Source organism: Anolis sagrei, chromosome 5 (assembly GCF_037176765.1).
Source record: "Anolis sagrei isolate rAnoSag1 chromosome 5, rAnoSag1.mat, whole genome shotgun sequence".
Classification (NCBI taxonomy): domain Eukaryota; kingdom Metazoa; phylum Chordata; class Lepidosauria; order Squamata; family Dactyloidae; genus Anolis; species Anolis sagrei.
In genome coordinates, this window is record NC_090025.1 from 104,015,164 (window position 1) to 104,040,342 (window position 25,179).

The following is a 25,179-nucleotide window of genomic DNA, read 5'->3' on the forward strand; positions in this document are numbered from 1 at the left end:
AGGGAAGGAAGGAGAAAAAGAAAGGAGAGAAAGAGGGAGGGAAAGTTGGCTACAGCAACACGTGGCAGGTACAACTAGTTTTATATAAATCCATTGGTTTCAAAGTATTGACAAAAATAGCCTAGTCACACCTCTCAAGACTTAAGAGAAGAAATGAACCTTACCTCCAGAATTCACACATCTGCATGCTGTGTGATTGTTTTAAAGAAATAAAAGGCATATATTAAAATGCAAGTAGAGAAAATATACAGAGCAGAAAAACTATGAAATATACTTTAGTCAATGTGAGAAATGTGTAAATGATATAAAACACATAATAAGAACTTTAGGGACTCTTCTAGGCTGGTCAAAGGAAGCATGTGTCCTCACAATACAGCTCCTTGAGTTTTCCTGCTGCATCAACTTCATGTCTACTTGTTCTATTCTTTAAAAAAAACCTGAAGGACATCAAAGGAGGAGACAGTGAGTGGAAATAACTTCTCACTTCAGTTCGAAGTAAGAGAAAAGCAACCTGCAAAAAATAAGCTGATTTAGAGATTCTGAAACTTCTTCTAGGAATAGGAAAAAGTGAAAGAATTATCCACATGCCAACATTTATCTCAATACCTCACAATTCCTACCTTAGGGAGTGAACACAGAAAAGACAAATGGCTCATATTGCTATGTTTGACTGCCTACAGACGTGCAGAAGTGTGTGCTGTAAAAGCTCAAAGAACCCTTCCTTCCACTGGCTTCATAAATCATCATAAAAGAATGAAGACTGGGAACCCCCTTAAAGGCAAGCTTTTTTTTAAAGTTCTTAAAACTTTACTAAATTGACTGGAAGACTGATGAGCCCTTGTGGTAATATTAACAATCTTCTCCATGCTGTGAACTATCATCTCTAAGTCCTCACTGTGGAAAAGAAGAAAATTACAGGCAGTTCCTGAGTTACAAACATCTGACTTACAAACGACTCATACTTAAGAATGGGGGTGAGACAACAGGATGTGAGAAAAATCAACTCCAGGAAGGGAAATTCATTCCTGAAAGAATTATCATGGGGAAAAGGTTTCTCCACTGAAGCTTTATCACCAATCTTTGTTTCCACAAAAAGCCATTTTTTTTTCAAAATCCAATTATTAGAGGAAGGAAAAGTCAGGGGAAATCTTTTGAACAGAGACACAGACAGCAAAACAAACACCACAGGGGTGTTAACCCTTCCCTATATTATTCGAAGTTGAAAAAAGTCCCTGTTCTGACTTACAAATTCAACTTAAAAACAAACCTACAGAACCTATCCTGCCTCTTACTTGGACACTGCCTGTACTCCACAGGTATAAAAAATACTAATATTTGTTGAGCACTACAAAAAAAGAAAGGAGGAAACATTCAAGACAAGAAAAAGTTAATGGGAAACAGTGGGAAACAGTTTCCCATTCCAAGCTGAGATGTAAGACATTACAACAACAATTAATCTATGTTCTTTGCTGGTGAACAGTTAACCCCTTCTAGTTCTTCCAGTTCCTGCTCCCATTGTGTTTGTTATCAGAATTGAAAAAAGACATTCTTCAAAGAGCAATTAATATTAGACAGGAGCTAAAAGATGGGAGTTACAGAACAAACTATAGACAAACAAAAGAAAGAAGAACAAGCTGTAATACATCAGATTGATCAGGAATTGCCAACTCAGAAGGAGGAGGCAACAAATCAATAGGAAGTAAACAAAAAGACAAATGTTTATGGACAGATTGTTTATGAGGATGTCATTGAAATACAAAAATGGATCTAGACCGATCTTCAGAGGAAAAGCAAGGAATTTTAACCAGAACTACAGAGTAGGTGAGGTTTAAGCTTTCAAACTCCACTCAAGCAGACAAACAAAGCCTCCATGAACATCTTAAACACTATCTAAGGCCATTCCACTAGGAGAAACATGCAAAAATCAAACAAACAAATTGCTAATTCAGTGATGGTTTTTTGTACAAGGAAAACTGACAATGGACAGTAGATTGGAAATTGAAATTATATGCTCAATACTAATTAAAAGAAAAATTGAGGGGGGTACATTAAGATAAAATATACAAAGTTGAAATTCCAAGAATTGAATTACATTTAGAGTATTCAAATTGTTAATATTAAGATATGGGTGAGCAGGTGGGATAACCTGTTATAGATGAAAAATATTGGAAGAGACATGGATAAATAATGGAAATAAGAACATTTAATATGAAAGAGGAAATATAACAAGATATTATACTGGAGGAAATTTTTGAAATACATTCAAGATTAATCTAGATAAAAAGGAAAAATGAAGAAATACTGAAATGAAAAATATAAATGAAATTCTAAGAATTGTAGTTTTGTAAAAAAATGTTTGTATTCATATCACTTGTGGGTAAATATTACTGTTAACTACATTTGTTTATATTTAGCAGAAGTTAAAGTGATTAGAACAGAAGTACGTTATAACATTTTGGCAGGTGCCTTTGCTTGAGGGGGGAGAAGTCAACGGTGTTTTTTAATGTCTTTTAAAAATTATTTGCATTTTAAAGGGTTGGGTTATAGGGCTAGGGGATGTTCCCTTTTTGAAAACCTAATTAAAATATTTATAAGAAATAAAAACAGTTGCGAAAGATTTGGTAAGATGGTCATAGAATCATAAAATTGGAAGAGATCACACAGATCATCCAGACCAACTTCCTGATCCTATTACTTGAAGGATATTTTTTCCTATATATTGTTTTAGAGCAGTGGTTCCCAACCTGTGGTCCATGGACTACCAGTGGTCCTCAAGAATTAAAATATGGTCTGCGGCCTCACCGTAACTACACTAGACTCGCGAAACTCTCTTATAGCGCTAAGGCAATGGAGATGTCGGGAGGGGAGAGGCTGACGACACACGAAAGATGGGACAACAAGCCTCTGGACTGCTGCTTCTTCTTCTCCTCCTTCCCACTGTGGCACCTGAAAGTGGGGGCACTTAGGTGTCTTTGTTTTTAGGCCTGTTCCTGGTTTTATTTGGGGTGCTGATTCAGAAAATTCCACTGGATAGACCACATCAGCTCTAGATTATTACATATGGTTTTCTGTGGGCAAGCAGATGGCGACTACTAGATGGTCTATCCAATGCAATTTTCTGAATCAACACCCCAAATAATCAAACTGAATCTAAAGTTGACTGATTCGTAACCTTTTTGGTACTAATACTTTAATACTATATATCTAAAAAAAAATGAAAAAAGGAGAAAATGCTTTTCTAAATCCTTATAAAGGATTGGAATAAAAAATGGACCTGGTGCTGGGAATACCTAGTAAATAATCCAATAGAAATACCATTTGGATATTTTTACAATTTTGAGAACTACAGCAAAAAATATCACAACCCACAGAAACACTTGCACCTAGAGAAAATACATGCATAAGTGCACACATTTCCATGCAACCCCCAGTATTTCCATGCAATGCCTTTAGGATGGGAGCAAAACGCAGTCAGGTTTGGGAGAAACACAACACAATCAATACAAACATTATCACATCCCTAATTCTAAGCTTTGTTTGGAAAATATGTGTGTATATATTTGAAAACTTACCAATAGCGTATTCCTTCATGTCTGACAGAGAAAGAGAGAAAGACAAAGAGAGAAAGAGAGAATAAAGGTGCTAAAATACACAACATGATTGAATTGCTGTGTACAGAAACATGTTTTCTTCCTGAGATGCCTGTCTTCTGATTATATCTTTCATTATTGTAAATTAATAAAGAAATCTATTGCAGATGCTTCCCTGGATATTCACTAAGCATTTGACAGAATGGAATGTGGCTTCCTTATTCATGTTTTCAGATAAAATAAAAATGGTAATCAATTTAACCGTTTTATTAAAAATGTTTATATGGACTCTTAGATTAGAATTAATATCCACAACACATAGGAATTTTCCTTGTCAAGTGGTACAATTCAGTTTTCCGTGATCCCCTCTATTGTTTAATATCACTAGCTCTAGGATCCAAAACAAATCACTCAATGATATATCATTTTAGTATACTGTATATACTCGAGTATAAGCCTAGTTTTTCGGCCCTTTTTTTAGGATGAAAAAGTCCCCCTCGGCTTATACTTGAGTCAATGTTATTTATTATTTTACTCTGTTATTATTATTATTATTATTATTATTATTATTATTATTATTATTTTGATTACATCCATTATTTTACTCTATTCATTATTACTATATTTATCATTTTACTCTATTAGTATTACATTTATTATTTTACATTATTATTATTGTTGTTGTTGTTGTTGTTATTACATTTACTATTTTACTCTCTTATTGGAAGGATATGTAAGCACTATTACATTGAAAAAGGTGAGAATAATGATTTAATCAGAGTTATCTTATATTAAAATTATATGTAAATATTCAAAAACATTTAATCTACTCAATTAATGTAATTGTATTGGTATCTATGCTTATTTTGAAATTGGCCAGTAGCTGCTGCATTTCCCACCCTCGGCTTATACTCGAGTCAATATGTTTTCTCAGTTTTTTGTGGTAAAATTAGGTGCCTTGGCTTATATTCAGGTCGGCTTATATTCAAGTATATACGATAATTTAGAGGCTAAGAAGCATTGGCTGAAATATTATGGTGAAGTAAAAGGTCTTTGAATAAACTTTAATAAATCAGCCCTCTGTTGTATCCTAAAAGCTTATATGACACAATAATAAATAATAAATATAATCAGAGACACAAACACCCTTAAATGCTTAGTTCAGTGAAAAACTATTAATATAAGTATAATGCAAATTCATACTCCAACTACAAGAACAAAAGAGAAAGGAATTAAAAGATTTCCTGCAAGTATCCAGGTAGAAATTGGCCACATACCAAAACAAGACATATTAATAATCATGAGCAACTGGAAGTAAGCGTAGAAGACAAAATATTTCAGAAGAATTTATCCACAGATCAAGAAATGAAGCAACTTATTGAAATTTGTGAGGTCTACAATTGTTCCTTCCAAATATATTTCAGGCAACTGTATATATGGCCATCACGGAATGAGAAATCAAATAGCCTACATAATCAGAAGCAGAAGATGGAGAAGCTCCATGCTGTCTGCCAAAAATAAAGATCAAGACTAGATTGTGGCAAAGACTATAATCTGCTAATAAAAAAGGAGTAAAGCCGAAAAGTGCAACACAGCTGTCATAGTACCAAAATACAATCTACAACACGTCCTGATAAGATTCAAAGGCCATATTAAAACATTGTAAATGTATGTCTTGATTCTTTTTTGCTTCTCCTAAACTTTCTTTGCTGGACCTATAGCATAGAGATCGTCTTACCTTGCTGGTAGTACTTAGACAAGAAAGCACAGGCAATCTGGGAATATATGGTCTCCTTTCATTTCACTCAGACATGTGATCATAGAATCATAGAATCAAAGAGTTAGAAGAAACCTCATGGGCCATCCAGTCCAACCCCCTGCCAAGAAGCAGGAATATTGCATTCAAATCACCCCTGACAGATGGCCATCCAGCCTCTGTTTAAAAACTTCCAAAGAAGGAGCCTCCATCACACTCCGGGGCAGCGAGTTCCACTGCTGAACTGCTCTCACGATCAGGAAGTTCTTCCTCATGATCAAAGAAAACAACCTGAAGTTTTTCATGGATGTGAATGGATGAATATTTTGCATGGTTCTGGCCTCCTAACTGTTATATAAGATTTATGCAATCATTTTTGATGTTTTTCTTGTACTGATTTTTTTGTTCTTGTTAAAAAAAATACCATATAAATAAAAACAAATTGACAAAAAATCACTCCAAAAAACTTTGGTCAATTTATACATGAGTTAGAGCTCAAATAGAAACCCAGTGCAAAGACAGAGACAAGAGGCAGAGGCAAAAAGTTCCTCACTCTCTTGCCCAAGCTGGAAAAAGAAAGGTTGTCCTCCCTTCTTCCTTTTCAGCCTTGGATAATAACATGAAGGAGTGGATTAAGTGCATAGGTTTAGTTGCAGACACTGCAGTGTCCATTTTGATTTCACTCTCTCTGCAGAGAACCTCATGCAATGAATCTCTTACTTAAAATACCGCTGCTTCACTCCACCTCAAGCTTTATAAATGACTCTCATATTGCTGTCCCATGCTCCCCAGGCTCAGGCGGCCTGGGGATGCTGGGTGACTGTCCTCTCCTTCCCCTCCCTCCCTGTCGCTACCAGCTACAGCACCAACTGGGTGATCTACCTGATGCTCAGCAGTTCTCTCCCTCCTTTCATGACTGTGAAAGGAGACTTTCCTCCCCTCTTATCTCTCAGGTTGCTCTAGCTAGTAGCAACAGGAAGGGAGAGTGGGTGCATGTTCAGCCCCTGACCAGTAGCACCAAACCAGCTTTGGTGTGGCTGGGAGGTAGAAACACCCACCCACTGCTGAAGTGGCTCAAGGTGTCCCTGATGGGCTGCTAAAAGGTAAAAGTAAAGGTTTCCCCTGACATTAAGTTTAGTCATGTCCGACTCTGAGGAGTGGTGCTCATCTCCATTTCTAAGCCGAAGAGCCGGTGTTGTCCGTAGATACCTCCAAGGTCATGTGGCCAGCATGACTGCCATTACCTTCCTGCAGAAGCGGTATCTATTGATCTACTCACATTTGCATATTTTCGAACTGCTAAGTTGGCAGAAGCTGGGGCTAACACCGGGAGCTCACCCCACTCCCCGGATTCAATTTATTTCATTTGACACATCCTCTCACAGCTTTAAATAGCAAGAAAACTGTCTCTATAGCTGATGTCATTTCATTCTGTAGCAGATGAACAAAGAGAGGTAAATGATGGTGGCAAAGTGATTCATTTCCCATAATCCTGTTGCATTTGCAGTCATAAATATACATGCCAATATAACCAACTCTCACTAGCAGGCTGCACAGAATGTAGCACATGCACACTGAGATCCATTAAAGCATTAATCTACTTAAAGCATTAATCTATTATTTTTCAGCCCACCGCATTCCCTGAGACAGAAAAAATTAAAAGATGAAGCAAATGAACAAAAAATAATATTCAAAAACACACCTAAACATTCCTGAAGAATCTCTGAAAACAGTTTAAAAACCTAGAAACTGGAGTGCCAATAATTGCTGTTAGAGTTTGCTATACCACATCTTTCAGAAACACTGGGGCATACAGTGATAAGCCTTTGGGACTAGGACACAGGTTGAATGCTTTTTGTACTAATTCTAAATTATCGGATTTCTATTATAAATAAAATATTATAGTGTTTTCATTCATGTGTAAATATATTTTTTAAATTATAGTACTTTTAATGTATATAACTATAAAAATGAATGATCAAAATATTGACACGATTCATTTGTATTTGACACCAATGAGAGAATATGTACAACTGTAAGGCAAAAATCTGAAAATGCACAATTGGGCTGGCAGTTGCAATATTATTTATTTTTCTAATTCAAATCTACAGATTATCCCCTAACATAAATTGTGATACTCCTGCTCATAAAAATTAGCAGGACTGATAACAGGTTCACAAAACGACAGAATGAAGTACTGCTAATACTAAAGCAGTTTCCACACATGTAAGCAACAACTGACCAACAACAATGGATTTCTGAAAAAACTATTTCTAGAAATATTTGCTGTAGCGGGTGGAAGAAAAGCTGTGATCCTGTATCACTGTAATGTCACATCTGTTCACCCCTGGACACAACTGGACTTGCGCAACTGGAATAACCATGTACAATATTTCACTTTTTAAAAAATAAACAAGACAGAAACTGAGTCCATTGCATAAGCAGCACGACATTTTGCTATTCTATCCAAAACTGACAAATTGGCTAGTTCAACGCCGTTTTGGAGGCTTGACCCCTTAAACAGCTTGCAGGCAGGAAGCATATCAAAAGGAATATAACAGAGTCTTAACTTCAAAATTTGTCTCGGAAGACTCCTACTTTAAAGACAAGCCTCTGCTACTTTTAGATTCCCCAATGGGTTGCTCCCTCTAGTGGCAGCTTCTGAGTAGTTCTTTTTGCCTGCCAGAGAAAATAAGAGGAGCAGCTCACTACTGGATGCTTCCTCTTCCACTGCTGAAAATAAATATCTCCCAATGTACTTATCTCACTTTAAATTCAAACTGTAGAACTACTTAGCATTACTGGAAATATGATACAAACACTGTTCCTCTTCACCCTTCTCTGATGTGGCAAGAAAGGCAGGCAATGTGAGAATTTAATTTCCAGTGAGAAGGGTGCTCCTTCTCCCTTTTATTACTTGCTTGACATTCAGTCAGCCACTAAAAATGTAATATTATAGGTTTCAACACACAAGAAAATTAAATGAGCCTTGTTCCCATGTCAGTGTATATAATATTGTACAAAACACCTTGGAGCAGGGGAGAGATTTGCGTGGTTCATGGGTTTGTAGCTCTTCAATTCCCAACAATGCAACAAAACCCAAAGCAGTCAGGCTTACACACATACACACCATTTATTCCAGCCGCAAACTCAAAGAAACATTTATATAAAGCAGAATAATGCTTGTAATGCCATTTCTGGAGATACCCCACATAGGATGATAATTCTTTCGAAATCATCCAAAAAAACACAATAAGTGATTGATGCACTGTAATAAAATAGCTAATTATAATGTATGTTTTAAATGTGTTTATTGATGTGATATGATAGGTGTAGGCCAACATTTGCTGTGGTTGCCATAGTGACGTAGGCCTCCAGGCAGAAGCAAAAAGGGCAGAACTAACTGCCACTGGTAGAGAGAGAGAAAGTCACTCTTTGGTCAGGAAACCAAAAAGGAAAGTTGGTTCTGGTGTGTTGAGAAACCGAACCAAGTGATTTAAGTCTTTGACAGGTAGTCAAAGGGAAAAGGTGGCTGTGGGTATTGTCAGCTGAGCCAAGTGTTAAGTCTTCAGCCTGTGTGTTTAGAGCAGTGGTTCTCAACCTGGGGTCCCCAGATGTTTTTGGCCTACAACTCCCAGAAATCTCAGCCAGTTTGCCAGCTGTTAGGATTTCTGGGAGTTGAAGGCCAAAAACATCTGGGGACCCCAGGTTGAGAACCACTGGTTTAGAGAGTCAATAGGACCTGTTTAAATTAACAATTAGCACATGAGCTAAGGGAAAAAGAAACCCCAGTAGTAATCTATAACTTCAGTGGGGATACCTGAAGGGAGAAAAAGCCAAGCCAGTTCCTTGAATTTTCAGTTAAGAAAACAAAGATGCTTTGCAGTTAAATAAGTTTAAAGCTAGTCTGGTAGAAGTAAAAGCCATACTGAGAGTTATATTGGAAACTGTTACTAGTATCTGTGTTAACTAAAGTCAACTGTAACAACATTTAAAGAAATACAGAATAACCATCAAACCTTGTACACCTATGAATCCTTGAATAAATACATCCTTGATCAGTTTTTTATAAGTAAGACTCATGTCCATTTATTGAGAAGAAGATTTACCTCAGAAGAAGGCAGGATTCTGGTTGGGGTAATGAGTGACTCCTTTTAAAAAGTGCCTCAAGTAAAAACATTTTAAAAGTCAAGCCTCAGCAACACGCATCACCACTACCTTAGTCTCTTCATCGCCCCATATATATGTGTGTGTGTGTGTGTGTGTGTGTGTGTGTGTGTGAGATTTGTTGTTTCGGCCTTCTTTTTTACAATTGGTGGCAGAGGTCGGATAGAAAAAAAAGATCCCTCCTGCCACGCGACAGATTGGAGTGTGTTTCATGCAACGTTAGTTCCATCTACCATAAAGTAGCTGAAGCTCTGGATTATGTTCCATTAGATGAGTCTGAAATGGGACATTGCACCCGTTCAGCTCTGAAACCCGTTCACGCTTACCTCGGAAAGACGTCCACAATGCATTTGAAAGAAACAACTAGTTACTCTGAACAGAACCACTAAGCAATAAATACTTTCCTCCTTTTGTTTCTACAATTGTTCAAAACAATTAATAAGAATGAGTCTACATTGGCTGCTTAAACCAGGGTAAGTCCAGAGCATTATGCTCCAGACTGGCCTTTGCGTGACCATGATGCATTGAGCTGAACCCACTGAAATATCAGCTCATCTTCCATGTCACAGTCACCACTCCCTGCTGGCCACAGAACACCAGTCAAGCACCTGGGCATTGCCTGTCATATCTGGTCATGTTGTAAGGAAGCAATCATGCAACTAGCAAGGGGAGGTAGATCAAGCCTTCATTTTTGAGGGTCATGTGGGCACCCTGTTCTTATATCAACAAATATGACCACAGTAGCCACATACTTGCACAGAGTTCCATGGCTAGAGAGAGTGACAACGGTCACATGGAAGGAGCCATCTCCTAATTGGATCCACTCCAGCTGTCCACACAGCTACGAAGCGTGTGGATACTCTGGAGTTTCGCGCAAACTCCAGTGTCTCCCAACTTTGTCTAAAGTGGGACAAAGTCAGGTTAAAATCAGAGAACCCAGGATACTCACTGGAAGTCACTGTATGTTGTGGCGACAGCCAATGTTTGATTCGATGCAGGTCCACTTTTTCTTCTTTGTGTGCTCACCCTAAAACAATAAAAGGAATTATGTTTACAAGATAGGATTTTCACTTAAGGCAACGTGGTGGGGAAAATTCAGATTACTGGTCACACATGGCTCCCAGACATTTATAGTCCCACTTCAGCCCCCTAACAACCCACCACCACCACCACCAGCAGCAATTTTGGGTACAATTTTCAGGCAGTCTTTGCTCTCCGGCCCAAATACAAAATATGCACAACCCTTGTATCCATGGGAGATGCATTCATGACTTTGTGTGGCTACACAAACTTTGAGTAAAAATGGCAAACCCTACATTTTCATGCTTAATCAAAATACCCTCCCTTTAACTTGCAATGGGAAGAGTTAAGACACACACGTTAGGTACACCTTACTCCTCACAAAGACAAATAGTCCCACTGAAAATGCTAGGGGCACCAGCACCATGACTACAACAGCATAATTACTACACGAAAGTAGAGGGCCACAGCTATCCATTCTACCCAAAAGAGTATTGGGCAAGAGGCTAGCCACCTGTACCTGCCTTAGCCCAACAAGGAGCTTCGATGTAGGATCTCTTCTTTTGGAGATACTGCTAGTATTACACACTATTATTGTATTGTATATGTGACACAGATCCAATTATCTGCTTTTATTTGGATTCTTTGAGTTATTTGAGTAATTATTTGGATTCTTTGTGTTTTGGAGGTTAATGCTATACAGATGTATGCTTGGCGATAGATACTGATATGTTTGTAGCCATGCTGATATTAACTGCTTCAGTAAAGCCTTTGTATATCAAGTTCTCATTAGTTAACAATGTTTATCTTTGTTTTGTTCCTTTCATGAGGGCAGGATTAGGATCCAATCCAGACTAGCTGCCTTGCTTCTCCTCCTAAAACAAAACTATATGAAAATAGCTCTCAAGTTCATAAAGTTTGGATTTTCCAGGGGATTACAGATATCAGTAGAAGAGCCAAGGGTAACTTCTAACACTGATCTTGGGTCAACTAGGGAACTTCCAGAGATGGTGGTAGCTGAATAGAAAATGAATTCATGGTAGGGCAGGCAGCAGGGGCATTTGCCAAGCCACCCCTGACTAATCTAAACTGCAGATTGGCCTCAAAAAAAGTCCTGAGGGAGCTCAGCCTTTTCCATCTCTCATACCAAAAGCAGCAGTATCCAGTGAGAGATGAATTCTTTGACAGGTGGTCCACCTGGTGCCCTGAAGCTCCTATGGCAGAATGTGACATCTAATTGGTATTTAGGCTCCTTCTGGTTTACCTAGATGACTTCTACCTGCTGGGATTCAAGTATCAGGGACTCAAGAATTATGACAACGCCATGTTTATGGGGTGCTCAGTCAGTTATGCTGAGTTTGAGACTTTCTGCATTTTCATTGAGTAGACATTGTGACGTCTGGGCTGAGTCTCCATTGTCACCCACTACCCAGATCATTTTATAATGATAGACATGGTGGGAGGAGAGGAATGTGCCAAGATGCTAAATGTCTTCCAGCGCTTGGTAGGGGATTCTGGGATCCTGTTAGCACAGAAGACTAAAGGACCAACCAATTTGCTGGTGCATCTCAGCATCTTGCTAGACTAGCGAGAGTCATGCTTGCCTTGGGAGAGGTTGCATGTTCTGAGGAAATGGCTCAGCGATTTGCTGCACTGAACAAAGCAATTCCCAGGGAGGTTCAGTCCTTGTTGGGTCACCTCAATTTTGCCTGTAAGGTTGTGTCCCCACAAAGTACCTTTAGCATGTGCCTCACTAGGACAAATGCTGGAATCAAGCCCACTGGGGTGTGGGGAAAGACTTGCAAGTCTTCAGGAGGAATCTGAAAACCTAGCTATTCCAATGTGCCTTCAATGACTGAATGTAAATCACTCCCTGACCACATTTTGCACAAAATGTCCTTAGAAGCACTTTATTTTATGTTTTGTGTAATGAATCCCTTCCTCATTCCCGGGTCCCCCTCCTTACAATTTACACTGTCCTATCTCCCAATGTTTTTTTTTTTTAATGTTTATCCCTGAATCTGGCCCTGGCCAGTGAAATCTTCTGTGTTTTTAATACTTATACATTATATTGTTTTTGCATTTTTTTGTATTTTGTTTGGTTTTATTATGTTTTGTGTTATATTGTTTGTATTGTATTGATGGGTGTGGCCTCATGTAAGCCGCACCGAGTCCCCTTGAAGGGATGGACCGGGGTATAAATAAAGTATTGTTGTTATTATTATTATTATTATTATTATTATTATTATTATTATTATAATTATAGTTGAGGTTCCTTGAGGAATACAATAGTGTTCCCATGCAGCAGCAGGTCTGGGAACAGGACTGCAGGCGTACTGGTGTCAGAAGCAGATTTATCTCCCCTGGTTGGAGGGAAGAGTATGTAGGGGCATAGCCCACTTCCGAGTGCCAGGTTTCACAATGCTTGTCTTATCTGAAGGAACAAGGTATCATCCCACAGATGGGTTTCGTGACATACTTTCCTGATCCAAAGAACAAATGAAATATGGAAGTAGATGGCATTGTAGAAAACTGATGGCAAAGACCCACCCCATTTTAGCTGCTCTGAAAGCTGGTTGGGTGACTGCTGGTCATTTGCCATTCTATGTTTGAAACTAAGTTGTTCAAACAGCCTTCACAGTTGGATTCTTTGAGTTTTGGAGGTTAAAGTCATATGTGGGGCACATTTGACTGTATTTGGACATGGATACTATGTGATATTCCACCTGTTCAGTAGCAGTACAGAGGCCCGATCAGGAGGTACAGTGTTCAGCTAGCGTTAAGCACTGGGAGCCAGGAGGGCACAGAGGCGCAGCAATGGATTGTAGAAAGAACCAGGCAGTAAAGGTCGACGGAAGATAGGAATGGCTGTCGCAACCAGACTCATTGAGTGATCATGTTAGAGATTGGGTCCAATGCTTTCCTGAACCCCCTAGTGTGAGCTCTACCTATAGCTGCAGCCACTAAAGTTGTAATTTACTACTTCCACATATGGAATGTGTATGTTTTATTACTTTTCTTTGATTGAAACACACCCTGGACATGCAAAAAGGCAGCATTCCACACCCCACAAGCATGTTCATTCCTCTTTTTGCTATTTGGGAGGTTTTCTGTCCCTTTAGGTTCCCCTGCCCCAAAGATGTTTATTTCTGTATACCTTCATATATAAAATCGTTCATAGATTAAATTGATTTTATATTAGACTTTTCACAAATGGAAAACAGAGAGAGATACATATATATATTTCCTCCCTTCTACCCAATTAATTCACAATTTATTTCTAAACTACATTTAACACATTCCCTATTGAGAAGTCTGCTATACAAAAAGGAACTTATTTATATTGGCTGAATTCCCTGAACCTGACCCGAGAACCACTGGCTATAGATGGCTGGTACCAGCCAACTCTTAGCTACTTACTGTTCCTGAACAAGCATCTATTGTTAAAATAATGCAAGGCCACTGTTATCAGCTGCTATCAAGACAGGCACGCATACAGAAATATAAAAACAGGAAGCACACTTAAAAACACAAGCAGTTTTGGCATGAAAAGTCTATTGACTGGAATATTCATAGAAATCGTGCTTGCAAAAAAGCAGTATCAGTAATCTGATTCAAGTTGTTTCTGTTTTTAACAACTTCTATTAAAATGGTTATGCTACATACAAAAACATGTTAGAACTATACTGAGATGTATATTATGGATTTATACATTCTGGATTTTATTCTGGATCTATAATTTTGGTAATCATATAGGAAATTATCCTAACAAAAGAGTCACTTATCTCCAACCCCTATAACTCCAGCAAAATATATATATATTAGGTTTGAATAGCACAGAACGGTGAATACCCCTGTAGTATGTGTTTTGCTTCCTATGCCTGTGTTCAGACGATTTCACATCACTTTCTGTCCCTATGTGATAACTGCATTTTGAAAATTTTGACTTGCTGTGGAAACAAGAATGAGTGAGAAAGTTTCAGCTGAGACACCTTTCCCACATGATGACTCTTTCAGGAGTGAATTTCCCTTCCTAGGGGTGAGTTTCTCTCACTTCCTGTTGTCTCTCCTGTTCTTAAGAATGACTCATTTGTTTGTAACTAATGTTTAAGTGGAATATTTTCCCTTGTAATTTGAATCTATTGCTCGTTGTTGTTGTATCTTGAGCAGCAGAAAACAAACTTGCTCCCTCCTCAATATGGCATCCTTTCAACGACATTGCTATCATATCCCCTCCCAGCCTTCTCTTCTCCAAGCTAAATATACCCAGCTCTCTAAGCAGCTTTTTGTAGTGCTTGACTTCATGGTCTAAGATCTGACAGCTTAGTTGGTGCCTGAATGCCCTGATAAAAGCAACAGTTCAGTGGTCTTGTTCCCTAAATATGGTGAACTGCAATAGTTCTTCCTACCCTCAATGAGTAAAGCAGAAAGCAACACACGCTGAATTAATCCATCCAGATTAGGATCAATCGATCACTAAGGGAAGGGGAAATAGCCATTCTTGAGTCACCTAAGTCTCCTTGCATTGATCTACAGACTGCCATTGTTGCTCATTCCTTGAGCAGACCCAGGGTGCAGCAGGCTGCATAGTTGGCAACTGATCAATTGTACGATTCTAATTCAAACAGATGGGAACTACCTAGCCCACCACACTCCTGGTTCACTTTGAAAATCTATGCCTCCATCACAGTGCGGCACTATCTATTGGATTCTTAGAAATAAGTTCTACCTAACTCAATGGTTCCTACCCTCAGAAAGGATTCCCCAAACAGAGTCTGAAAATTAATTCTTTCAGCTATGGAGGAAAGCATTGAAGAGAGGATAGTGACTAAAAGATGGGGAAGGGGTCATTTTCTCTGAGTATTTTCAGAAAGAGAGCTGAGCTATTCTATTTTACTATGAAAAGAGGGAAGGGGTCTTGTAGTATTTTTGAGACTTATTTACTTTAGCACAAAACTTTGTGGATCCCAGATAAGACGTGAAGGGTTAGAGTTAGGGTTAAAAACATACAAATAAACAAACAAAACACAAAGTTTGCAGACTTGGTCATCTATTAAATGTCCAAAGGGCATTTAAAGGACATTTAATAATAATAATAATAATAATAATACTTTATTTATATACCGCTCTATCTCCCAGAGGGGGACTCAGGGCGGTTTCCAAGCAACATCACCAAAACATACAGAATAAAAAGCATAACATAAAATTAACAAAACAAAATAAGCATAAAATTATCACAATAACACATATATATTAAAATAATCCTGCTTTTTCAGATCAATTAAAAGACTGGGTTGAGGTTAGTACAAACTCAAAATATGAGGGGACTGGGAATTAAGTACAGTGCTATAACAAGCTAACAACAAGAGCAGGTACAGGTCCATGGCTGCTCATTTCCAGGGCCTATTAGAGGGATGACCGGAGTAATAGGTAGGAAGTATAAGGCCATATTCAACAGTGTTTGGGGCTGGGCTAGAACTGGTCATTCTCAAAGGCTTGTTGAAACCACCAGGTCTTAAAGCTGTAATGAAAGGAGGGGAGGAATGGGCCTGTCTTATTTCCCTTAGAAGGGCGTTCCAGAGACAGAGGGCCACCACCTAGAAGGCCTTCACTAAAGGGGCAAGAATAAATCTTTCTATACAAACAAGTAGACTAGAGAAGTAGCATCAGAGAATCATAGAACCATAATAACCCAGAGTTGGAAGAAGCCCCATGGGCCTTGGAGTCCAACCTCCCTTGACCATGGAGGATTTCTTGCTAGAGCATCTCTAGAATATAGCTGTCTGGCTTCTTTCAGAAAATGGCTAGAGGAGGAGATCACTCCAGCTCTCAAGGTAATTCATTCCATTGCTGAACTACTCTTATCAAGATGCTTTCCTTGTGTTTAATAAATATATATATGCCTCTAACTCCAAATCATTAGATCTGGGGCATTAGAGAACTGTCATGTACCTTCTTCCCCTTATCAGCCCTTGAGATTATTTAGAGTGTACATTCTCTTCACCAAGCTGAACGTGCCCATCTTCATTAAACTTTTCCTCACATCTTTTGCTCTTCATGCTTTGTATCATCCTTCCTGCCATCTCTAAACATGCTCAACTTGTCTGTATCCTTCTTTAAAAGAGACACCGAAAATGCAATACTGTAGATGAGGCCTGATTGATGCAGAAAGAGTGACAGTAGCATTCCCTGACTGGAGAAATAGGGTTCTTTAATAAAGGTTAAAACAGTATTTGCTTTCTTTAGAATCATAGAATCAAAGAATTGGAAGAGACCTCATGGGCCATCCAGTCCAACCCCCTGCCAGGAAGCAGGAATATTGCATTCAAATCACCCCTGACAGATGGCCATCCAGCCCCTGTTTAAAAGCTTCCAAAGAAGGAGCCTCCACCACACTCCGGGGCAGAGAGTTCCACTGCTGAATGGCTCTCACAGTCAGGAAGTTCTTCCTCATGTTCAGATGGAATCTCCTCTCTTGTAGTTTGAAGCCATTGTTCCGCGTCCTAGTCTCCAAGGAAGCAGAAAACAAGCTTGCTCCCTCCTCCCTGTGGCTTCCTCTCACATATTTATACATGGCTATCATATCTCCTCTCAGCCTTCTCTTCTTCAGGCTAAACATGCCCAGCTCCTTAAGCTGCTCCTCACAGGGCTTGTTCTCCAGACCCGTGATCATTTTAGTTGCCCTCCTCTGGACTCATTTACTGCAGCATCACACTACTGGGTCATGTTCAACTTATGATCAACACTTCCAATGTCCTTTTTATCTGTAGTACTCACAAGCCAAGTGTTCTCCACTTGCATTTGTTTCTGTTCGATTTCATTTTATTAATTTCCACCCAATTATTTATCAGGAGTCTTTTGTATCCTGCTCTGATCTTACACATTTTTAGCTACCACTCCTAGTGTTGCATCATGCATCAACTTGATAAAGATACCCTTTGCCTATTTGTCTAAGTCATTAACAAAATTTTGAAGAGTATTGAGACAGGACAGAATTCTGCATCACTTTACCTGAGACCGCCTTCCAATCTGAAGTACAGGCAATGATGACAATGGTTTGCACAGTTTTCCAATCAATTATTTATTGATTTGATAGTGTTCCCACAGTAATGTTATTTGCCAATAACATTATTAGGGAGAACCTTCTCAAATAATTTGCTGAAAACTAGAAAAATGACAGCATTCTCAACATCTATAAATCTAGTGACCTGAATAAAAAAAATATTTGATGCATGAAAGCACACAACTCTCTTTCTGGGGAAAACAGTAAGTGTTCAGCAGTTCTGTCTTTCCCTTGTGATCTGTTAGCATTTTACTATTGTTACTGAACAGAGGCTTCACTACTTTTTCTGTAATTCTCTTGCTTCCAATGTATTTGAAAAACCTTTCTTTGTTGATTCTTATTTGCTAGCTAATTGCAGCTCATTTTAAGCTCTAGCTTCCTTACACTACTCCTCCAAGCTTGGAATACATATATGCACTCTTTCTAAGCGATTCCTTCTTTCTTCTATTCTTTATATATCTTTTTTGAATGTGCAGCCACACTGGCTTCTTCAAATGTTTTCAGTTTTTCTTCTTCTATGAAACTGTTTCTCCTAGAAATGCATTTTGGTTAAAAAATAGATCCAATATTTCTGTTAGCCTATCCTGCTCAAATTTGCACAAATTCATGGTGAAAACTGCCAACTGGGAAACCTTTTTAGCCAAAGTAACTGTTACAATAAAAGCCACTCTAAAGGGAAGTAATCTCAAAAAAGCATTTATTAGTTCAAAAGGTTCTGTGACCATATTTAACACCAAATTTAAGCCCCAAGTAGAGACCCTGTGGACTGTTGGATGTGACTTTGGCATTGCATCCCTTAGAAACCTTTTAATTTTAGGCCATGCTGGAACTACATAGTCATCTCACTTCAAGATCAACAACAAGGCTGTAATATGCCGTTTTAGTGTATGTGGTCGAAGATCTTTATGTAGGTCATCCTGCAAAAATGTCCCACTATTTCTACAGACTGAGTCTTACGCCAGTCCCTAAATACTTTCCAAATCAAATTATATATTCCAAGGCTTTCTCTTGGCAAAACAGTATCCATTGCCCCTTTCACGTAACCTTGAAGGCCTAAATATTGCTGTTCAGACTCCATGCAGTCAGATGTAACCAGTCTGGGTTAGAATGATTACTGACCCCAGATTCAGTGCAGTCATGAGAATCTGAGTTGATTTGTACTATTTCTCCAATAGCAATTAGGGGTCAGCTTTTCAAAATTATACTTTATTAATTAAAGAAGAAGAAAACAAACAGCTAAAGCAGGATATAATAAATATTGTTGTTGTTGTTGTTATTTGAAACACAACAAGATGCGTCCGCAACAGACACTCTGCTGGCTGTTGTTTTGGATCACACGTCAGACACTTCCCAAGTGTATAGGACTGTGTGATGTATTGGCGAATAATGTGTGAAGATCCCAGTAAGGTGGCCTTTTGCAGCTGGCAGATGGTAATTTTGTCAGCGCCGATTGTGTTTAAGTGCAGGTCAAGGTCTTCGGGCACTGCACCCAGTGTGCCAATCACTACTGGGACCACCTTGACTGGTTTGACTGGTTTGCAGTCGATCCTTAAATCCTCATATCATGTCAGCTTTTCCAATTGTTTCTCTTCAATCCTGCTGTCACCATTATTATTATTATTATTATTATTATTATTATTATTATAGAACTGGACCAAAACTAACAAAATGAATTATAACAAAGAAAAATGGCACTGCACTTAGGTAATAAAAATGAAATGCACATATGTAGGATGAGTAATACCTGGCTTGAAAACATTACATATAAAAGGGATTTAGAAGTATTAATAGAGCTAAAGTAGCCCTTTAATAGTGTAATGTGATTCAGGCTGCATTAATAGAGGTATAGTGTCTAGATCAAGAGAAGTCAACATCCTATTCTACTCTGTTTTGATCAGATCTCATCTAGAATGCTGCACTCAGGTTTGGACACCACTACTCTAGAAGGATATTGACTAGCTTAAAAGTGTAAGAGAATGACAGCCAAAACAGTATAAGGCTTGAAAACCAAGCTCTATTAAGAACAGCTTAGGGAGCTGGGTATGTTTAGCTTAGAGAAGGCTAAGAGGGGGCATGATAATCATGTTTAAATATTTGAAAGGATGTCACGTTAAGGAAAGGGCAAGCTTGTTTGTTGCTTCGATAGGGAATAGGACACAGAGCAATGGATTCAGATTGCATGAAGAGAGGAAAATAAATTCCACCTAAACATTATGAAGAACTTCCTGGTAATAAAAGCTGTTTGGCAGTGGGATATGCTGCCTTGGAGAGTAGTGGGGTCTCCTTTTCTAGAGGATTTTAAACAGAGGCTGCAATCTGCTGTGAGTGCTATGATAGCAATCCTGATTTAAAGAATAACCATAGATATTTTAGGTTGCTCCTTAAATTCTCTAGATTTTAAGAGACTCCACCTCATTCTAAAACAGTGCCAGCCTATTAGATGTGGTTGGCCATCATTTCCCCCTCCCCTTTGTCTTGAACAGGCACTATATTTGTCCTATATTGTTACAATTGTACTTGCAGTTTCCTGGAAACTCACTAGGGGTTGGGGGAAAAGGGAAATGGGAGAAGGAAAGTAGCAATAACTTTAAAACTGTTTATTTTTAAAATATATATTTGCATATGTTTCATGGATATAAACTTTGGGTGCAATGATAATAATTGTTATCCTGCATCTGAAGAAGCAGATTGATATCCATGAAAGCCCATGCAAAATAAGGACAGTTAGTCTTAAAGGTGTTGCCATATATCTTTTTTCCCTCTCATTCCTCCTTTTATGCAGCAAGAGATTAACATGACTGGAAGCACTATCAACTGGAAGCGAATGGGCTGTGGTTCAGTAGCAGTCTGTGGTCTATCACTCGGTGCAGATGACACCAAATTGGGAGGGCTAACTTATATAAGACAGGATCAGAATTCAAATGGCCTTCAAGGTTAGAGAACTGAGCCCAAATTAACAAAATGAATTTCAACAGGGATAAATGTAGGATACTACACTTAGGCCATCTGTCAGGGGTACTTTGATTGTGCTTTGCCGACATGGCAGGGGTTGGACTAGATGGCCCATGTGGTCTCTTCCAACTCTAGGAATCTATTCAGAGAAAATGAGATGCACAAATATAGGGTGGGTGACACCTGGCTCAAGAACAGTACATGTGAAAGAGATCTTGGAGTCTCAGAAGATCAGAAGGTGAATACGAGCCAACAATGTGATGCAACAGCTTAAAAAGCCAATGGGATGTTGGGCTGCATCAAAAGGAGTATAGTGTCTAGATCAGGGGTCCCCAAACTAAGGTCCACGAGCCTGATGAGGCCCTCCAAGGTCATTTACCTCCCCTCCGCCCTTAACTTAAGATTTAGGGTCACCCTAAGTCTGAAACAATTCGAAGGCACACAACAGCAGCAATCCTAATTAACTTGACTATTTTATCAGCCAAAAGTAGGCCCATAATTCCCATTTAAATGCTGGTAAGTTTATGTTGGTTAAAATCATTCTTCATTTTAAATATTGCATCATTCTTTCATGTTATTTTGCACTACAAATAAGATATGTCCATATGTCCAGTGTACATAGGAATTAATTCATGCTTTTTTCAGACTGTAGTCCAGCCCCCCAGCAGTCTGAGGAACTGTGACCAATCCTCATCTTAAAAAAATTTGAGGACCCCTGGTCTAGATCAGGGGAAGTAAGCAATCTATTCTGCTTTGGTCAGACATCCCCAGGAATACTGTGTCCAATTTTGGGTACGACAATTCAAGAAAGATATTGACAAGCTGGAACATGTCCAAAGGAGGGTGACTAAAATGATCAAAGGTCTGAAAACCATACTCTATCTTTTGATAGAAGAAGAGAAGGTTGAGAGGAATCATAATAGCAATGATCAAAAATGTGAAAGGCTGTCACAAGGAAGAGGGAGTAGGCTTGTTTTCTGCTGCCCTAGAGAGTTGTGTGCCTTCGAATTGCCTCCCTAGAGACTTTGAAGCAATGGATTCAAATTGCAGGAAAAGAGCTTCCACCTAAACATTAGGAAGAACTTCCTGACTGCAAGAGCTGTTCAACGGTGGAACTCACTGCCTTGAAGTGTGGTGGAGACTCCGTCTCTGGAGATTTTTAAACAGAGGCTGGATGGTTATCTGTTGGGGGTGCTTTGGTTGTCTGTTTCCTACATCGCGGGGGGGGGGGGGTCCATTGGATAGCCCGAGTGATCTCTTCCAACTCAGTGATTTTATGTGTTGCAGAACTGTTCTGGAATACCAAGTGACAGCTCAAGAGATCGCCAGTACAGAGCCAACTGTGTTGCAAAGGATTCTAATCTGCCATCAATCTATCTTCTCTCTGAAACAGCTTAATGCATTGGTTGGAGTGTGGCCACAAAATCCAGGACCTTTCTCCAGTTCCCAGCCTCTCTCCCTTATTTCTCCCTGTGCAACTTCCCATTAACCCAGAGCCTTCTAAACATTTCATGTTGGAAACACACTTTTTAGACATTCATCATTTTGTTAGGTTTTACTAGCAAAGTGGAGCTTAAACCAGCCCCTTATAAGAGCTGCTGATACATACATAAATTGTAATAACGAATGTATGAGGACACAAAAAAACATTTATATTTTTAAAATATATGATTTATAAGATCATAACATACATTATCACGATTCTCCCAAGGAAATATACTAGTACACCATATTTATTGGAACCTTTGTTGCACAGAAATGAATGCAAATTGGGATTTCTAATTTCACATAGACTCAGAGGTTTCTCATTACATTCGCATGACACACCTAGACACTGCAGCCGACACACTAATGTAGCACAACACACAAGTTTGGAAAGCTCTCCATTAACCAACAGAACTCCGAGTTTGCAGAAATCTTGCAGAAACAGCAAATACACTTTCTTAGGTACCTTCTCAATTTGTGATAACCTGACAAATGAACACATTTCCATTGCATAGCTAGACCCATCAAAGGGTGCACCTACACCAAGGGACCCCAAACTAAGGCGTGTGGGCCAGATGTGGCCCTTCAAGGTTATTCACCCGGTCCCTGTCCTAAACCTTAGATTTAAGGTTGCCCTTAGTCTGAAACAACTTGAGGGCACACAACAACAATCTTAATTACCTTAACTATCTCATCAGCCAAAAGTAAACCCACACTTCCCATTGAAATACTGGTGAGTTTATGTTGTTTATAAGTGTTCGTCGTTTGAGGCTGTTAGGAATTGTGGAAGTTGAAGTTGTATTGTTCTTTCTTGGCTTTTGGTATTGCAAATAAGATATGTGCAGTGCATAAGAATTTGTTCTAGTTTGTTTCAAACTATAGTCCAGACCCACAACAGTCCGAGGGACTGTGAAGCATCCCTCCACTTAAAGTTTTTTTAAAAAAATTATTGTATATAAATGACAAACCAGTTTGGTGTCACTTTCCCTGCCATGGCTCAGTTGTATGAGATCATGGAAGTTGTAGCGTCAGGAGGCACCATCACTTTGACAGAGAAGGCTGAACTGAAGATGTTGGAAACAAAGACAATTTGCAGCGCCCCATTACACTGAGCCAGGGCAGTGCAGTGGTGTAAAAAGTGTGTGGCCCTCCACTTGTTTTGAACTCCATCTCCCAGAATTCCTTGACATTGGATAAGCTGACTAGGGTTTCTTGGGTGGGGTTGGAGTCTCAAACATCTGGAGGGCCACAAAGTGTCATTCCTAGCCATGAGCAAATTTTGGCCCTCCAAGCATTTAGGACTTCAACTCCCACAATTCCTAGTTAGCGGCTGAAGGGGGAAAGGAAGTGGCCTGAGGCTGTTAGGAATTGTGGGAGTTGAAGTCCTAAATGCCCGGAGGGCCGAAGTTTGCCCATGCCTGGCACTATAGACCAGCCTCCAGACTGAAAGCCAAAACCAAGGTTACAACATCTGTTATAGAACTCCAGTATGCTGATGCCAACATCATCTGTGCACATTCAGAAGAAGACCTACAAGCCACTCTAAACACCTTCGCAGAAGCATACGAGAAGCTCGGCCTGTCATTGAACATCGAGGAAACCAAAGTGCTCTTCCAGCAGTCACCAGCCGATCCCTCTCCACTGCCAGAAATATAGCTTAATGGTGTAACATTAGAAAATGTTGATCATTTTTGCTACCTTAGCATCCACCTCTCCACAAAAGTCAACATTCACACTGAAATACAACACTGCCTGAGCTCTGCGAGTGCAGCTTTTTTCTGAATGAAGCAGAGATTGTTTGAGGACCAGGACATCTGTAAGGATACCAAGGTATTTGTTTATAAAGCTATTGTCCTCCCAACGCTGCTATACACCTGCGAGATGTGGACTGTCTACAGATGTCACATGCAACTCCTGGAACAATTCCATCAGCGATGCCTCTGGAAAATCCTGCAAATCTCTTGGGAAGACAAGTGAACAAATGTCAGTGTGCTAGAAGAAGCAAAGACCACCAGCATTGAAACGATGGTCCTCCACAATCAACTCCACTGGACCGGCCATATTGTCCAGATGCCCAACCACTGTCTCCCAAAGCAGTTGCTCTACTCCGAACGTAAGAACGGAAAACGGAATGTTGGTGGGCAGGAAAAGAGATTTAACGATGGGCTCAAAGCCAACCTTAAAAACTCTGGCATAGACACTGAGAACTGGGAAGCCCTGGCCCTTGAGTGCTCCAACTAGAAGCCAGCTGTGACCAGCAGTGCTGTAGAATTTGAAGAGGCATGAATGGTAGGCGAAAGAGAGAAATGTGCCAAGAGGAAGGTGCATCAAGCCAACCCCGACCAGGATCGACTTCCACCTGGAAATCAATGCCCTCACTGCGGAAGAAGATGCAGGTCAAGAATAGGGCTGCGCAGTCACCTATGCACACACCAGTACAGTGATCTTGGAAAACTATCCTACTCGGACAACAAGGGATTGCCTAAGTAAGTAAGGAGGGCCACACTGTGTCATAGAATCATAGAATCAAAGAGTTGGAAGAGACCTCATGGGCCATCCAGTCCAACCCCCCGCCAAGAAGCAGGAATATTGCATTCAAATCACCCTTGACAGATGGCCATCCAGCCTCTGTTTAAAAGCTTCCAAAGAAGGAGCCTCCACCACATTCCTAGCCATGAGCAAACTTCAGCCCTCCAGGCGTTTAGGACTTCAACTCCCACAATTCCTAACCACCTTGTGCAGTGGTTCTCAACCTGGGGTCCCCAGATGTTTTTGGCCTTCAACTCCCAGAAATCTGAACAGCTGATAAAGTGGCTGGGATTTCTGGGAGTTGTATGCCAAAAACATCTGGGGACCCACCACAGGTTGAGAACCACTGGCCTAGTGGCTGAGGGAAAGGAAGGGGCTTGAGGCTGTTAGGAATTGTGGGAGTTGAAGTCCTAAACACCTGGAGGACTGAAGTTTGCCCATGCCTGGCACTATAGACCAGCCTCAGACACGGAGAAGCGCCTCCCCTCTTCTTCCCCCTGCCTTTTCAAACTGCCAAGAGTAGCCCCACGTCCTTTGGTTCAGTTCTCAGAGACTCTGCAAGGCGCATGCGCGGGGGGACGTGAGGTCCCTGCAGCCACATCTGGAGGAGGCTGACG

At 39.7% G+C, this 25,179-nt stretch overlaps 1 protein-coding gene across 3 annotated transcripts in view; it reads right to left on the bottom strand.

The window, feature by feature from the left end:
• TSPAN9 (tetraspanin 9) overlaps positions 1-25,179 on the bottom strand; it is a 186,981-nt gene that overhangs the window by 161,382 nt on the left and 420 nt on the right. For 2 of the 3 annotated variants that reach the window (XM_060778075.2, XM_060778076.2), the window contains exons 2-4: positions 10,463-10,540; positions 3,573-3,593; positions 165-188 (exon numbers count right to left, since the gene is read on the bottom strand). In XM_060778075.2, the coding sequence (XP_060634058.2) occupies positions 165-188; positions 3,573-3,591 (43 nt within the window). In that variant the 5' untranslated portion in view covers positions 3,592-3,593; positions 10,463-10,540. The remainder of the gene's footprint in view (positions 1-164; positions 189-3,572; positions 3,594-10,462; positions 10,541-25,179) is intronic. The other variant, XM_060778078.2, reaches the window with a different exon arrangement.